Source organism: Dermacentor silvarum, chromosome 3 (genome assembly GCF_013339745.2).
Source record: "Dermacentor silvarum isolate Dsil-2018 chromosome 3, BIME_Dsil_1.4, whole genome shotgun sequence".
Lineage (NCBI taxonomy): Eukaryota > Metazoa > Arthropoda > Arachnida > Ixodida > Ixodidae > Dermacentor > Dermacentor silvarum.
This window is the reverse complement of record NC_051156.1, coordinates 200,866,486-200,884,210: the sequence shown is the minus strand read 5'-3', so window position 1 is coordinate 200,884,210 and position 17,725 is coordinate 200,866,486. Positions and strand designations below refer to the sequence as shown.

The window sequence follows — 17,725 nt, the reverse complement described above, 5'->3', positions numbered from 1 at the left end:
GGGTCTTCGCGGCAAAGTCTCTTCACCTCGTTTTGATCTCAACTGTCCGCCCGGCGTCACCGGCGAGCTGCAGTTTGTAATGCTCTTTGCACAGCAGTCTGTTGAGCCCGATGATGCTTGTTGAGCCCGATTTGCTTCTTCAGCAGCGGTTCGTACCTTGAGAGGAGACGCCATAACGTTTACCGAAGAGGTACCGAGAATACGTGGCGCACATCTCACATCGGGATCGTGTTTATTGCGCGCTTCGTCTGAATCGCATCTCCTCGTCTGCGCCTGTGCACGCGGTTTTTCCAGGCGCCTTAACTAGATGGCGCCACCATACTCGCGGAGGCTCGGGTCGTCTGTGCCTGCCTAGGGCACGTTTATAGGGCCTTTTTCTGGCGCTGATAGCAAGCGCTTGCGTGGCTCAGTGGTAAAGTATCCGACTCCCACGCATTGGGCCTGGGTTCGATCCGGGCAGAGACCGGGTACTTTTTTTCGCGTTTCGGGCGATAGCGGTTACGCGGCGGCGGCGGACAACAATGCGAACTGAAATGGCTATTAGGATGAGCCCATAACAGCTTACGCTGTAAAAGAGCAAGGAGGAGAGGGGAGGTAGAAAAGGATATGCATGGTCCAAGGTACTAATTCTGTTAAGATCATTTTATTGTTTTCAACTCATTAGTATACAAATAACAAAAAAGAATGGCACCTTTAGTAAACAATGTCCAACAATCTAACAATATAAACAATTCAAAAGTATATATAATGTTCTGTAAAAGTGGAAATACATGAGACACTGATAAATAGCTACTCAACATTTCGACTGTCTGCAGACATCATAACTAACCACGCAGAGCAGCTTTACCACCGCACACAGTCTTAAACATTCTCTTTAACAGCACAGTCACAGAATACTTGCAGCATACCAATCAGTAGTGGTAAACAGCCGATGATGGTAGTAACACCAGAGCTTTTTGTGTTCTATCACATGGTGCATTTTTCATCTACAAAAGTGATTGTTCTTAAAAGAGAGGATGCTCTTGTGTTTGAATTAAGTCCCCATGTAAGACTGCTTTGCAATACGACAATAAAAGACTAATCAGTCACCATGGAATGTTTCGTTGATATGGTGGCATTCTTATGGTGAACTTTAATGCCATGCTTAAATGGGCACTTGCCCCGATTTATTAAAATGGAATAAATGGAGAACACACATCTCTAGTGCTGCCGAATAAAAATTCTTATTTTTTCTTTATCAGTAAAAGCGACAGCACTGCCATCTGCTACCTGGAGTAATGAAACTGCTCCACATTCTCTCATCTTCAATGGAATTTATTTAATTTTGAAAAAAATTGAGAGCACACACTTGCAATGCTGCTGAATGAATTTTTTTTTCTTTTCCCTTAGCTAGAGGGACGGCAGCGCAATCTGCTGCCCAGAATGTGAAACTGCTTCCCATTCTCTCATCCATGCAGCGGCTGTTTTCTTCCCTCTTGGAACAGACACCACAACCGTTCCCTTAACTGTGACAAAACGCATGTTTTTGTCTGGAATCGCTGCAGTGATGTACGCTGTTAATTTACCCGGTTGAAACAGGCAATTGATGCATTTAAACATGGTAGTAAATATAATCACTATATGGCCACCTTTTCAAATATTGAACGTGAAAAGAGCCAGCAGATCAGCCAAATAGTTCATTATATTGGACCCCCCCCCTTCCCCTGCAACGTAACCTACAAAACAATCGTAACTGCACATAATGAGCTGCACTTCAGTACAAGTTGTGATACCAGCACTAACTAGATATTAATGTGAGCCTCGTGTTTTCATGAACAGTGAAACACTGATTAAAAATTTGAACAAGCTTTATCCAGCACGCAACCTCTCAACTACATCACCAATGGAACTAGTCACAACAGTCAATGTTACTCAATGTAGAAGAGGGAATGGCCTCGTGTTAGTGGGTCCATGTAGTATCTGTGCATGGCATTGATTTACGGCAATGTAATCAAATCTAAGGGAAAAGGCTGTTCTATTTGCATAATCGCAGGAGTGTTTCTATCTGCAAGATCACAGTTATAGATAAAACATATAGTAGAGACAGTTATATACTGAGTCGGAAAGCAAGAAAGAATGCGAGTCTAATGTAGGTTTGTAAGAATAACATGTTGCACAGAAACTGCCGTTTGCCATCTATCTTTCTGTCGGATTCTTCCGTGTTTTGTCCAGTGGTTGCTTGAAAACATGGTCTTCAATACAGCAATTTGTGTTGGCTGATCGGTTTAGTGCTTTCATGTGCCTTTTGGGGACCATTTTGCCACTATCGCCCTTTCACATGCACCATCACACAGGAGTGAGATGGAGAAGCGTGACCTCTGTGCAACATTCACGTAATCGGAACCACTGCCAACAAACGTAGTTGAAGTTATTCCTGGCTTGGCTCAAGCATTAAACACGTCTCCCTGGTGGGTATTATGCAGTGAATGAACAGTGTACAAGGTACCACAAACTCTGTTTGCAAAGTGTTGTGCTGTACTAGTTTAGCTAAGTACGAGTACTAGTTGTTGGTAGTACTTGGCAAAGTTCTATTTTACTGGGAAGACTTAAAGTGCTCTGTAATGCGCATTGTTGCAAAGTCAAAAGAAGTGTTATCTGACGATGGGGCTTAATGCGGGAATGTTGGGTACAATGGAGCGCAGTGCAAAAAAAGACTTTGCTACTGAAGCGCGTGCGTGCGCGCACGATGGTGGCTGTTCTTGACACGTGCACAATTAGCAGCGCACTAAATGAGCATGTTGCATGATTAACAGCATTCCGTGACACGCATTCACAGGGCACAATCACTGCTCACACACACAAAAATAAAAACATCTTCAAAAAAAGAAAAAGGAAGAAGAAAGAACGAGTATATTGTCAGCATCTCATTTAAAATCCACAAGACAGTAGTTTTTCTTTTTTCTTTTTCTGAGTTTACCACATTAAAAGTAAAAGCTAATGTATATGCCAAAAACACTGTACATAAAGAGTTTTGCATAATACATGCACTATAATACAAACATGAAGAAAAAAAAAGTATACAAGAAACACTGCAAACTAACATGTCCTATAAATGGCAGCTATCACACAGCGCTTGATAACATCTCTACCCAAGTCTGGTACGCACATTATGCCCTTCATATCATGCATGTATGCTGGCAGAGTGAAATTATTGCTTTGTAAACTATCTAGTCGACAGGCACTCTGCGATGTATATTCAAGCTATGATTAGCCACTATGACAATGTCATTTTATTAATCGTTAGTTGACTACGTCTGACAACATTAACAAATATGGGATTGAGGAAACGGCGTCCATATCTAGCACAGATGAAGGCGAAAAAAAGCACAAGCTGAATGAAGGCTTCTCCGACATCACACTACGTTATCCATAGCAGACAAATGAAACAAGACCATTAATAGGTTTGGCTGATTTTAACTTCTAAAAAGGATCAGTACGGCTCACTGAAAGTTAAAGCTACCTTTTCTTTTTTTCGTTCACTGCGAATGTTCGCTGCCATCTTACTTTGCTGTTTAAGTTTGGATTCTCTTGTTCGCATATGGTTTGTCCATAAGAGCAATGCCACTTAGGTATCCGTCAGTTAGCTCAGTTAGCTCTGATGGTAGTTCTCATTGATAACACTGTTGCAGGGTGCCTAGACGACTAGAAAAAATGTTGATTTGTCGTGTGCACACGGATTTCTAGTCGAGATATGCAAAACAGCTGCTGCTGCTACCAAATTTCTCGCTACAGTATGAAGCATGACAACAACTCTCTGCACTTAAAACGACGTGCAAATGCAAAGCACATTTTAAAATCAATAATTTGTATCGCATCATGTATAAAAAGTGACTAAATAAAAAAAATTGATGCTGGTGTTTGTTCTATGTTCTGCTGCATTATAAAGAAAGCTTCAGAAAATGAAAAAAAAGAAGAAAGTTTCCTCAGCGACTTCAACAGAAAGCAAGCCTGATTGACACAAAAGTGCCAATCTACCATCTGCATTTAAAGACTTAGTATTTTCTCTTGCTTATCACTATACACTTCAGCCGGCTCATTAATTGTGGCAAAAGTATATCGTAAATTCATTTGTGGCAATAGGGAACTAATTAATTTCAACAGTTTGGAGAAAAAGTGTTAACTTGACAAATACTAATGAGACCTATGCAAGTAAACACAATCAGTCTAAGACAAAACTCATTATGTAAACAACAAGTAACGGAACACACGGACGAAAGTAGGTGCCCATAGTGCAGCAAGAGTTTGTCATGACCAGAGCTTAACCTGTTCGTGACCTGCGTCATTACCTTCTGGCCAGAATAGTACATAAACATAGCACAGTTTTCTTTTTCACTAAACAGAGGCCCTATACATCGATACCCGTGACCTTTTTCGAGCACTGGGAAAAAAAGAAAATGTAAGTGCGTTTCTATTGGGCGAGTTGAGTAATTTTAGCTGCCACAGCAGATAGTAGTGATGCCAACTGGCCCATCCTGTAGGAGCTGAAGCTTCACAGGTGTGGAGCTTTGGTAGTGCGCCGACACAGTTGTTGTTCCTTAAGTATCTCTCTGAATGCACTTCTCCTCTGTCCTCTCACAGCACAGCTTGTGAACTTGCATTTTTGTTTTCTCTTACGGGATGTGGAACTCCCTGTATTGGTAGAACACGGCGACCTGCAAGAAAGATGTGAAACCAGGTATGCACCCTGCGGTACACGCTCATGTTCATGTTCACTCCGACTGCTGTGAACTTGCAGTTACTATGCGGAGAGGCTGAAATCTCAAGCAAGCACCTCAAACTTTAAGTGAAACTAAGCAAGGCGCAGGTTTGGCCTAGTTGGTTGCACATGATTAAACTAGCAGTGCGAAGTTAGAACTTGGGACAAAAAAAAAAAAAAAGAAAATGTCAGCGCCACGTATTGGTCCTTCTTTCTTCTGTCGAAGTTCTACCTTTGTGCTGTTAGCTTAATCATGTTTAACCTCTAACTATACTAGCACTTTCACATTGTTGCATTTTTTCTTTCTGTCACAATCTTGCACATGGAGCTAGCAAAAAAGAAAAGGTCAAAGTCCACGAAATAATTACCGAGTCTCGTTCAAGTGAGGGCTGAGTACCGTACCCAGCTAATTTGCTACAGAAATTGCACAGGCATGCTTAACTGCGCAGCCCATATTTGTTGGGACTGTGTGATTCTGTGGAATACATACGAAGTGGCCAGCTGAAAGACACTTCACAGAGTGGAAAGAACATAGACGCTCGATGGACAATCAAAGAAAGAGTTAATAACTCCTCCTGGACAATGGAATTGAAAGATGGTGTATTCTGCCTTTGTCTGTGTACTCTTGGTAACTGCAAAGGTTGTACCATTTTTGTGTTCCGATTGCTTTGTGCTATTTTCTTTGAATTTCTCGCAACCCTACATCACCATCAACTATAGCTAATACAGCAAAACAGTGCCAAATGTGTAAGTTAACTAGCAAAATTCTTCACTGTTGGTGGGCATTTATTCGTGTTACCACATTTTTACTCTAAATCTACCCCAAGTGACTGTAGTGTGATGAAGTAACCCATCATGCACACTTTATGACCATGAAGCTCGTGTGCATAGGCAGGACAACGGCTCACCTTGTCCTTAAGCTGCTGGCAGAGCTGCAGGGCTATGGTGAACAGTACAAGGACTTCACTCAGCCAGGGCACAGACGTCTCTGCCTGAAATGCACAGGTGTCGCAAGTTGTGTAAGGTTAGAATCTTGGGAGAGAGACAGACTTTCATCATGTAATTAGCAATTATTTCAACAGTTTCTGTCTCCAGTAAGCCCGACTCAATAATACCTTGACAAGCTCTTCAGAGCGAAAGTGATTTAGGATATTTCGGAGCACTAATCTGTCAGCTTATCTTGGCTTGACGTGTGCCTACAGTGTCCCTTTAAAGAACCAGTCCCGTTATAAATTTTGCCTACACACTGGAAGTTGGTAAAGTGTTGCCCAGGGAGCCTACCACCACAAGAATTTTTCAAATGTGTTTAGTAATAGCAGAGACAGAAACAGCGCAAATGTTGTGAGGCAATGGTGCAGGGAGGCAAACTGCTCTCCCCGAAGCAGAGCCTCTCTCTCCTTGCATGGCCAACGAAATTCAGCATTCCATGAACAAGTTTAGCATTAAAGGGACACTAAAGGAATATAATAAGCCGAGTTAGATCTACAGATTATTCGTCTAGAAGTCTATCATTAATTTCTGGCCGAGTTGGCGTAATCCCCACGTGACCTCCCCCTCCTGCTCACTGTAAATAATCAGCCAATGCCTGATGTCACATGAGAGATACCACAGTGAAAACAACTCGTGCAAATGACCCCGTCTTACCTGAAAGACATCAAACTTCGGCTGGCCGTGTGAGTCCTTGTGGACGTAGTACACAGCAAAGATGAGCTTGTGGGACTGCACATAGAAGCTGGCACCTAGATCTTGAGGCAGTGGAGGTTGCAAGGATTTCTGCATAAACATCGCAGAAACGAGATGTCTAATTGAACTCCTCCAGCCACTCGTGGCAAAACTTCGAAATCTCAACAGGCGAATTTTATGGCAAGCTTCGCTACATCACCGCTGTTGCTAGAGCTGCCAGTGTATAGCAGCATTCCTTAATGAACTCAATAACAACAGTGGTTCCAATGTCGTTTTACAATTAGTTTTTGACGTTCACTTACGTTACAAACCAGCTTAAACTGTGCATTTGTATAATAAGATAGAAAACTGTGCAAGTTGGTGCTGATGCATATTTGTGAATGGCAGAATGGAATAAAGGTGTCCTTTTGTCTTTATCGTGAGTCTGTCTTGTTTTTTTTTGTGCCATTCACAAACATAAACCATGCAGCGTAGGAGCTGGCGGTGTCGATCAAATTTTGAGAGCACGAGAGAATTCTACAACAGACGCAGAGTCAAGGAGATGCACCTGCACCAAAAGCAGCCGTCATGCATTACACTGAACCAACTCTGCCTTTACGATGTTGCAGAGAGCTAGGATGACATCAGACTAAAGCGGATGTCTGGAAAGTTCTCTGATGCAGTGCAGAAAGTTAAAGAACGCTGCTTCCTGCATTTGAGCACGCACCATGTTCCGGCTTCCAAGAATCTCGTCGATGGTGCGTTTCTTTGGAATGATGAGGCTCGCTCGACCCCTCTGCAGGCAACCCATTACGGTGGTCATAAGCTGCACAAGAAAGTGACAGGAAGGCGAGTAGCTTATAACGACAGTCTTGAGGGCACTGGATGTGATTACTCTAATGAAAACGGAGTGAATTCCAGCACATATACATGTAAAAACGATACCACAAGAAGTCACTTGCTAGCAATTTCTATTATGAAAAGCTGTAACATCTTGCTGCCTGGAATATTGGGTGGCTTGCGTAAAAGGGGGGCCAAGACAGAAAAGGAACATGTGGACATGCTCCTGCTCATGACTTAGCGCCAACCAATCTTTATCCGCAAGCGCTGAGCCACCTGCTCTTAGAAAATGCCACCAGTTCTTTTCAACGTACATGAAAATATACATAAAGTGATGTTGCAAAAAACAATATTTAAATAATTTTTCAGCGGTAACAGAGAAAAAGAGGGCAGGTGCCCTCATAAGTGACGACTTCAACGCTAATTGAGATATTGTGAACAGAGGCTGCAGAGGCCTGGCTAATGTAGGAAGCACTTGTTTTAGGAATTCTGTATTCTTCATTACTTATGTGGCCCCTTGCTTAATGATAAAACGTACACCCATGTCATCAATGCGGGCTTTACATTCACACGCGTAAAAGTGCTTAACTCCAAAGAGTTTTTCAAGCATGAGATCGATCATCTTAGTGGTGGTATTTGAGTCATTTGGAGAAACTTGCAGTTTGTGCATTACTCAAATGAAGTAAAGTTTGACAGAAGTATATATATATCTGTTACTTATATTTCTTTTGAAGATCAAAAGTTCAGCAAATTTTAGGCTAAAACAGTTATGCTTTGAATATGATTGTTCCACTGCTAGTGAGCACACGCACGTTTTCGGTCATACATGCTGAGTGTGTTAATGGTGAATAGCTTGCTTGGTACCAGTTTCGTGGGAACAACTATGTAGGCAAGATGCTTTCACAGTGAACTCCCAGGGTGTTGAGTAAGTAATCTATTGAAGTTGTAGGCAATGCGGTGATGGGAACGCGATCGGCCACTACAACAGCAGGTTAATTTGAAACGTTGAAAAATGCAAGAAGTGGTACCAATTATGTCAAAAATAAACAGCAATATTTGAATGAAATCCTTTCAAACAATGCATTAATTAGGCTAACAAGCTGTTTTCACATCTGTCCTAATAAAGTTGCTCCGCAACAAGAAAGTAGACATTCTACACCAGATATTTAAGTAGAAATTAGTTGTAAGTTGTCATGTGTGTAACAGAGCAACTTTATTATTCCCCCCATAATGGCCAACACTTCTGAATAAAACAGCACCAAAATGGCCCCAGAGCTTTAGGGTTCTAAGTTATAAACTATGCCTCCCAATAGCTGCCTCTGTGGACAGTATCAAGTACGATGGATATAGCCCTGTATCACCATCTGTTGCATACAGTAAATATGAAGCTGTTCTGTGTGCTCAGTCCATCAAAAACTCTGCCAAAACCTTAAAATATACTCCAGCCAGGATTGTCAAGGGCCAAAAACTGCGTTCTCATCCAGAAACGAACTGAGCTATTCTAAGCCCTTTAAAAGGGTTTTTACAAGAAGACCCTGCTCTTCAAAGCCAGAAAGTGGCCGAAATATCTTTTCATGTTCCTTTGTTCCAGCTTGGTGTAGAGCATCTATTTTTGCTTGATTGCAGTCCTGCAACATCCTTGATTGATTTAGCCTTTGATTTAGCCTTCGCCATAATCATCACGAACAAAGTAAAGGTTCTGAATAGTGTAAGAGCGTGAGAAGAATAGGGGAACGACAGAACCTGTATTATTCACACGCTCTTGCGTTATTCAGAACCTTTACTATGGCATACCAACAGGCCCAAATTGCCACGATGGTGAACATCATGAACAAGTCAGGAAATGCTTTTTTTTTTTAACAGCATTTCTGATGGAACCACAGTTTTGAAGTGATTATACCTCTAGTTCTACTTATCCTAATGGAATGATTATTTTTTTGTCCCAAAAATAGACAATTAAAGAATGCAGCAGGCATATAACATGAACAAATATTGCTACATGAAGTTTCGAAAAGTATTAATTTGTCCTGGGTGATACTATGGCTTCTTAATTTAAAAGCTTGGCAGGCTTTCACTTGATATAAAATTGGCTTAGAACACTGTTCGTGCTGCTTTGAACTCTTCTTTTTTTGTTAGTTCCAGATTATTTTTGTATGTCAATCTTTATTACACCATATATAACTCAGTAAATAGCTCACCTCCAAGCAAGCTGTGCAAAAGACTGAACTATTTGAATTTCTAAAAAGTTATTTACCCTGCAAAAAAAAATATTTATCTTAATTAACACATTGAAATACAAAAACTCAGCAAGTTTCAGTCAAAATTTACCCAGAAAAAAAAAAAAAAACATTTTGAAGTGAAGGGTCTCACACATTAAAATACATAAACTCAGCAATGAATGAAAAGGAACCGTGGGGCCTGATTTTTATTAATCATGAGAAGCCAACAAACGACACCAAGTACAATAGAAATCCCCCAGAAAGTGGATGGGAATACAGCGCCACAGTAGCTCAATGTGGGATCGTTTACCACCTGCAGCAAATTGTTTTTTTTTCATCCATTTTCATTTCCATTAATCTATCATTTCTTTCATTCACTTAGTAAGTACAAGTAATTTCCTCTATGTTCTCCTTGGTGTCTTTGTTTGTTGGCTTCTTATGATATTATAAACTCGGCAAGTTTCATCAAAATCTACCCAGAAATAAAACACATTTTGAAAGGCAGGGTTCCACCTTAAAGTGTCATCTTACAGAGATTTGATTAGGAGTGGGGCGTGCAAGCTTTGTTGGCTCTTTCGCACTCAAGTAACTGGTGCTGCACCTAAGTCTTGCACTGGGTAAAAAATTACACACAGACTGCAGCTAGTTTCTCGTGAAGAATGAAAATGTAAGCAATAAAATTTTCAGGGGCCGCATTGTGTATTGTTTCTTTTCCAACAATTCCATTCTTTTCTTATCACCCATCACAACAAGTGGCTGACACTGGCAATAACGAAGGCCTGACATACTGCCAATGAGCAACAAAGTGCAAAAAGAATGGGAAATGAGCAGAACCACTACATAACATGGCCTCAGATCCCAATGGTTGCTTTATTCATAGCCAAGACAGGCAGTCTATGTTTGGGCAAGTGAATTAATGTGTCCGTCAGTTGCACCTTGAGTGGCAAGCTCTCACGAGGAAATGTAGCTTCACTTGTTTCAGAGCTCACGACATTCGCAAACTTTTTGGCCTAGGTGAACATCCCTTCGCTGCTGCAGTCCGACACAACATGATGCCACAGTCAATGAAGGGGACTTGTCACCGTGCACTTGCCTGGGTGACTTCTTCTGCAGACTTGAACTCAAACTTGGAGTTCGGCGGCGGCGGCGTGAGCAGTTGCAAAGCAGTCATTAGGTTGTTACCCGCGTCTTGCACCTTCGATAAAGAGCAAACGACCACAAAAGCAGAAACTGATAAGACTTACTTAGTTGATAGCGCTGCTACTTTGTTGATGCTGTTTCCAGCAGCAAGGCAGAGCAGAGTAACAGAAGATAGTCGGCCATACCTGCTGGAGCTTCCACTGGCAGTCATTCTGCACTATTGTCCTCAGGGTGGTGCCGGGATGCTTGGGAATGCGCAGTGCAATGTCCTGAAATATAAAGATGTGCACTGCATTACTACAGCTGTCCTTTCTTTTTTTGTTTTATCATAGCCTTACTGTCATCAAGAGATTTAGAAAGCTACTGTTCACAAATGCCTCTCGCGAAACTCGGTGCTAATTTGCATAACACTCAAGAACTGTAAGCACATTTGGCTGAACAGCCTTCGTCCCAGCTACCTAGAAGCGCTGTAGCCTTGTCCTATAAATCTGATCTCTCAGCGTTATCCACGATTAATGTACAGTACACACTATAGATTCATGTGGCTTTCCCTGAGCTCTAGAACTATCTTTCAAACCCTATATCTGCCCTGAAATATGAATTCATTTGTTCAGCAGCACAGCGTTCCACTGCTCTACATAGAAATGATAAAGCTGTATGTTATCCCCAGCTTAACAGCTAATGGGCCGATGTACACGTATGCGAGAGATGGTATGCAAATGAACAACTGCACTACATTACCCTACATTTCCTACTTTTGGTAACAATGGCTCAATGTGTCCACTCTGCACACATCTTTCATGTCTACGAGAGGCCACAACATAATAACAAAGAGCTTTGGCCTGTGCATCAATTATTATTTTTTACTGGAATACCACATATGCAGATGCTAGTGACATCATCTTGTAATGCCGAGTTGATCCAAAGCATGAAAAACTAAGATTGCAATGACCATGTTCTACTTAGATGCTGATGTAGAGGTACCATCAGCAACATAAAATGACCTAGAGTGGCTCTTTATTATTATTTTTTTTGCTTGGCGAGGGCACTCGCACAACACAAAAACAATTCTTAACACATATTCTACTTGAACAAAATTTCACAAAATGTGGCCAACAGTGCTACGGCCATTCGATATTCCAGTATTTTGTAAACAAGAATGGTTCATGCACACGCTAAAATTCTCTATATATCTGCACTTGAGATAAACAAGGGAAACGTGTCCCTGTAACATCACATTTGGGGACTGTGGCTGTTTCAACCAGTGTTTGGTAACGTTGACACAAAGAGACATGACCGAATGGGTTTGCTTGTTTCAGGACAAACGCAAACTCTTTCGCTGTCTGTCGTGTAGTACGAGCGCTTCATTTTTATGACAAACTACAGAAGAGCGGACATGAAATTTCAAATCTGGTGCACATGATTTTACAAAGCCTCAATATGTCGCATTTGAACAGTACTTTAGTGCAGACCTCTGTTAATTTCGACTATGAATGTATTCATGCACCGTAATTTCGTGCATCAATACACTAAGGCAAGAAAAATTGGGAAGTGATCAATGTGAAAATTTCCACTTACTGCGTGGCTGATGCTATCCCCTGACATTGTTGCCAGGACTTTAATTTGGTCAGGGGCAGCGGTGGAGCTTTACCGAAGCACAAGAAAAAGAAAGGAAACATCAACATAAAGTAAAATAACAACAATTTCTAGTTAGCAGACGCTGCATTGTGAGCTCATTTAGTTTAAGTGAAACCACACATTGCATGTATGAGAGATGTTATCTGCAGGAAAACCACATATTTATGCAGTGCCAGATGTTCCTGTAACACTGAAGGTGGGCTAGAAGACATAGGTTACGTTAGGTCAGTGCAGATTACTGAGTTATGGTTAATGTGGTCAGATTATTGATTCCTGAACCATGGCTAACATGGTTAGAATGCTGGGTTAGAATGCTAAGTTATGATTAGGTTAAGTCAGTTTGGCTAGACTACTAGGCAAAAGTTAGGTGCAGATTACTGAGTTATGGTTATATTACTAAGTTATAGGTTAGATTACAAGGTTATAGCAGAGTCCTGTTATTGTTTGGTTAGTGCAGATCACTGAGTTATTGTTAACATGTCTGGAGACAAGCCCAATTGTGAGCCACTGTGTTGGATGGCATTGGCAGCACCATGCATGTATATGTACTATCATGGGCAAATGAAACACAAATAAGTTTGGGTTAACTAGAGCACATTATTTCATTTTTGCCTTCACCACAATGCATTATGTTGTCATGACTTCAGTTTGCACACTCAGTTTGAAGCCTGCACTGTCTTTGGCAACAGGATAGTAGCTAGTCAAAAATGTACTCACATGATATGTTACTCTTAAGATGTGCTTTACATAATAATTTCTTATTCGTGAGTTTCATTTGTCCCTGGTCATAAAACGGCACACAGTGAATTTTCGAAACAATATTTCCCATAAAATCTCTTCAGCTTAGCGCAATTTTTTATCTGTGCATTCTGCTCATTAAAAATAAAACAATAAGGAAAGAAAGAAATAGTAGGGGAAAACATTTGTTAACACAAGATCAAGAGAAATATAGAGAACAATGTTACAAGGAAACCTTGAAATTACACAAACTCCCTATAAAACCAACATCAAAGGACCTTGGAAATCTTGGAAATGTACTTGTCTACCACATCTTCAGCTTAACAGAAGGTCACTCAACCTATGGAAAACTGAACAAAGGGGTTCTCACACTGCTCAGTTTATCTTATCAGAAAATTTCTCATGACAGGAGTTTAACTTATGGAGATCACCACATGCAAAGCACTGTGAATTTGGTCAAAATACTAAAGCGAATCAGCGGTCAATACGAAGCTTTATGAAATTATATATATCATTGCTAACACTTCTGGCTCTGATATTAAGCTTTCATACCTAGTGCTGTTCAGGATCAACTTGTCAGTCTTGACTAGGTTTTCTTGGTCGGAAAATGAGTGTGGGAAACGCTTGGAGCATTCCTGAAAATATTACAAAATATAGCATTACATAATGTAATATAGTAGTAAGCTAGGCTGATATTGGGGCCAGTTGGTTATACACTGTGGTGGATGAATACAATGTTTCGCACAAAACCAGGAACGACTTTGAAATGCGGTTTTGCGCAAAACAGCGCATATATATATAATTTAATGCAACATATGCCAATATTTTGACATAAATTACGCATCTTTCAAGGTGTTAATGTGATTAGCATTCTTTACTTACAAGGAAACGTTGCCTACAATTCCAGTTTGTCAGTCTGTACCCAACCTCTTCCACAACAACTTGGGCCACTCAGTATGTGCCCTTACAGACAACTTTGGCACTGTGTACGTGATACTGGTATGCGCCCATATTTGGCCAGCCCCTCAAGAATGGATGTGCCAATGTAACACAAGGGGGTATGTAGCCTTAAATATATTAAAGCGATAACGTCCCATCTGCAATTACAGACATCCTCGCATCGAGCGCGGCCGCTTGATGAAGAGCCACTGCAACGAAGTTGCAGTCAGGATAGGGATACTACGGAGTTTCAACCAGAGTGCAGTGATTACAACAAGATATACTGTGTCGTGGTATCGCTTGGTGTTGTGATTAGCAGCGAGATTGCCACTTGGTGTGTCTGCGGAAGCAAAACAGTGTGTCACTACATTGTTGTGATGCTCGTCGCATTAATGTCCGAGATGGGCTCTACCGGAATTTTTCATTTTTTGTTTGTATTTACTGATAACAGCGGAATAGTGTAGTTATATATAATTTAAGTTAAAGTTTTCAATCAGCAAACCTGCAGTCAGTGAAACTGTGACACAATTGAGCACCAGAAGGTGAATATTATGTATATATATGCACATATTTTTGACAAAATGCTCTACTGCAGCTGTTAGTTCCATTCAAGATTTGAAAGACCTGCACGACTCACGTATTTTAGCAATTACAGAAACAGCCAAAAAGAAAGAAGACAGCAATATATAGTGTACGTTACAGAGATTATATACAACATAAGGTATATGTTTGGCATACATAAACAAAAAGGCACCTCGTTTGTCAATCACTGAGCTGTGGTTAATTAGTGTCGACAGAAACAGAATAATAGCAACGTTCATTTATCTCATTCGGAGCGACATGCTTTTGCAGAATTAAAACACGTCAGCATGTAACATAATACCAAGGGCGGAGTTTCAGCAGCGATATGCAGATTGCAAGAAGTCTGATAAAAACAGACGTGCTGTAGACATACCAGCATGATGTCTTGCAGCTGCTGCAACACAATGTTTACTTCTTCTTGCAAAATCCATTCGAATTCTGATTTCTGAAATCAAGAAAGAAAGCGAGGAATTTACAGTGTCCAAAATGCATAATGATGGCCACATTTTTGCGTTCTGTGTAAACAAATATCAACGTGACGAGGCGGAGCGGCGTAAACTGGCGAAAAAAAAAAAAAAAATGCCGATCTCCAAGTTCCTCTTCTTCATTCGTCATTTTTCATCCTTTTAAGAGCGAAACTGACGCAAATTTCCTCAACTTAACCACGAGAAAGCAAGAAAAAGAAAAGCATCTCTTGGCGATTGTCCATTCTTTGCTCGCATTTTGTAGCGAGCGCTTCGCGGTGAGCGCAACGAATCAAAATCAGTAATGTGAAACTTCTCTAAGCATTGCACACGATAAAGGCAATCACGGCGCAAAAACTTGCAACACTCAGCAATAACAAGCATCTAACACCGATAGCTTATAGGTGGCAGTAAATAGCACTGTTTGCACGCAAACACGACTTTCGGTGATTTGCAAAATCGGTGACCAAAAGCGTGCTTAAAATTTTACTCACTAGCGCTTCAATCTCCTCGACGTCTGCTTCCGCCATTGCAAGATGGTTTCTGAGAACATCAGCTGTTATTGGTTAGTTTCGTAGACGCCGAAAAAAAAATTGAGGCATAGCGCCCAGCGATAGCATCAATGGGTGCGCCAAAATTTGCGTAAATATTTTTGCAAGCATGGCCTGAGCACTCTGCCGCTCTGTGCTCGCCATGATTCGCTTATTAGCGCAGAAATTTGCTCAAAACTGTTTACAAGCCAGCAGCCCACCCTCCTTCACAGGAGGTCCTCTCGGCGTCCGCGGTCGCGGTTGTGTGTGCGCCAACTGGCCTGCGGTTTAAACGTGGATTGAAAGGTCAAGTTATGTCTTGAAAGTGCTGTGCGTTTGAGTGCGTCGGTTCCTGCACGTCGCGGTATGACGACCCTGCGATGACGGCGAATTAGCTCGTTTCAATGGCTGTCAACTCGCCGGCGACTTCGCAACGCCAGGACGAATCTGCCGACAATGTGTCTTTCGAGGATTACGTCGGTGTGCTGTGCTACCATAGTGATACGCGATGTGGCTTGGTGGACTACCCACACAAGGGCCTGTGGTTGCCCCACAAGGAGATCGTGCCCGGCGAAAGCTGGGATTCTGCGATGGAGACCTTGCTGCGAGACGTGAGCTTCCTTTCGTAACACGCTCGCGCGCCGCTCGCTAGTTGAACACACCCTCATGAGATCACCGCGCCTTTTGATCGTCGAAGTAAGCTTACTTCCTAAACAGCAGTGTTCATATTGCTTTCGCTTTCGAAGTCGATAATAAACGCGTGACACCTTCGTCGCGAGCTTGGTCGCTCAAGAATGTCGACATGTCGCCTTGTCGGCAGGAAGTTTAGTTATACTTGTGCTAAGCTTCGCCCTGCAGGAAGCAGTCGTCGAAAATGACGTGCAGCGTTCTTGTAAGCTTGTTTCTTATACGAAATGCATGAAAAAATAGTCACGCAGCCTGAATACAAGGTCGCGCTCAGACAAGTGCATGCCTATAATAACTTACTGCACGACTTAGGATGCTGTCCATACGTCCCGACATGTTGTATGTCAGTTACTGCGCTACATTGAGTGACTTCTCCAGCCCCAGAAATAAGCCCATGCGCATTTTGGTACGTCCATGACGAAACCTCTGAGTGAAGCATGTGAGCCGTCCAATTAAAGCCGCGCGCGCGCGCGATTTAAAGTGATGTAGAGCATCGCGTTTGAAGCACGGAATACTCAGTGGTTTCTCACTTATATGAACTTGGATTTTGCAGTTGTCGATCAGGTCGTTCACCAATCAGGGCATCATACAAGTGTTGCGGATACAGCCAGCTCTTCACCGGCCATTCTTCACGAGAGTCATCTTCGCAGTACGGGTGAATGAACAGACAGAACAGCCCTCTGAAGAAGCGGTACGGTTGGTCATGGCATTAGTTTTCATCTAGGTCCTTGTGGTGCACTGTTTGATGAGTTGTGAAATGCTAACGCACTAAACATTAATTGGAGACTTGTCTTGATGCATGTGCATAAAGAAAGGAGCCTTAGCTTGTTTTCGTGCCAAACCACTTCATAATATATGTCGTCGATTTATGCAACATCTCATACGTAGGTGAAACAAAGGGGTCGTAGGAAGATGGATACTTGTAGTGATCAATGGCGGGCGAAAGAGCGACACAGCATGAAACCAACGTTTTGACAAAGACTTTTTGAAACTTCCCTGACGAAGACAATGCCCCTTGTCTTGTCAAAGCATTGGCTCCAATCTAAGGCTTCGCAATTGTTTCTCTATACTGTGCACTTTGCTGATGAACCACTTGTATGACACTTCCGTGAGCTGTGGTAACAACTACTTGTGATGTACTTCCACTGTTTTAACTGCACACACGACTAGGTACGGGTGAGGGAAGGCAAAAAAATGCACATACCACTTTTGGTGTACTTTTTATTTGCTTTTGTCCTAACTGCAGTGTTATGAACTAAATCAAATCGATGGATTGTCACATGCTGTTCTGCTGCAGTTATGTACTTGAAGTGAAGCTTTTGGGTGTAACCGTTTACATTATCATCATAAGCTTTGTTGAAAGTACGCTAACTCAGTTCACCAAACTTTGGTTTTAACTGAACAAGGAAGTTGCCATCCAATGTCATCGAGTCACAGAACATGTGCAGTTCAATTATGCTCGTGGATCAGAACTTAGAACAGTGTTTATTTAGCAGTAATCTGTAGATGCTCTCACTCCTTTTCAGTAACACTGCGTGCTTTGAATAAAAT

General features: G+C 41.7%; 2 protein-coding genes across 6 annotated transcripts in view; one reads left to right on the top strand and one right to left on the bottom strand.

Moving 5' to 3' along the window:
• Nucleotides 1–624: 624 nt before the first annotated feature.
• On the bottom strand, nt 625–16,773 carry LOC119446495 (protein rogdi). 5 transcript variants are annotated; one of them, XR_007466150.1, is made up of 11 exons: nt 15,452–15,503; nt 14,867–14,938; nt 13,525–13,607; nt 12,175–12,241; nt 10,782–10,865; nt 10,550–10,651; nt 7,125–7,223; nt 6,380–6,508; nt 5,644–5,727; nt 1,566–4,691; nt 625–1,505 (listed from the first exon to the last, which is right to left on the bottom strand). XR_007466150.1 is itself a non-coding variant. In XM_049664182.1 (10 exons), exons 2-10 carry the CDS (start codon nt 14,870–14,872, stop codon nt 4,650–4,652), a joined length of 696 nt encoding a protein of 231 aa, XP_049520139.1. In that variant the 5' UTR covers nt 14,873–14,938; nt 16,705–16,773; the 3' UTR covers nt 625–4,649. The 5 variants fall into 5 exon arrangements, 3 of the variants coding, with proteins under 3 accessions (XP_049520139.1, XP_049520138.1, XP_037566858.1); XR_007466151.1 differs by having other exon boundaries at nt 625–2,526; nt 2,577–4,691; XM_049664182.1 differs by lacking the exon at nt 15,452–15,503 and adding an exon at nt 16,705–16,773 and having other exon boundaries at nt 625–4,691.
• The window catches only part of LOC119446493 (uncharacterized), a 39,198-nt gene continuing 37,107 nt past the window's right edge, over nt 15,635–17,725 (top strand). Inside the window, exons 1-2 of the mRNA XM_037710928.2 lie at nt 15,635–16,098; nt 16,728–16,865. Of these exons, the coding sequence (XP_037566856.1) occupies nt 15,892–16,098; nt 16,728–16,865 (345 nt within the window). The 5' untranslated portion in view covers nt 15,635–15,891. The remainder of the gene's footprint in view (nt 16,099–16,727; nt 16,866–17,725) is intronic.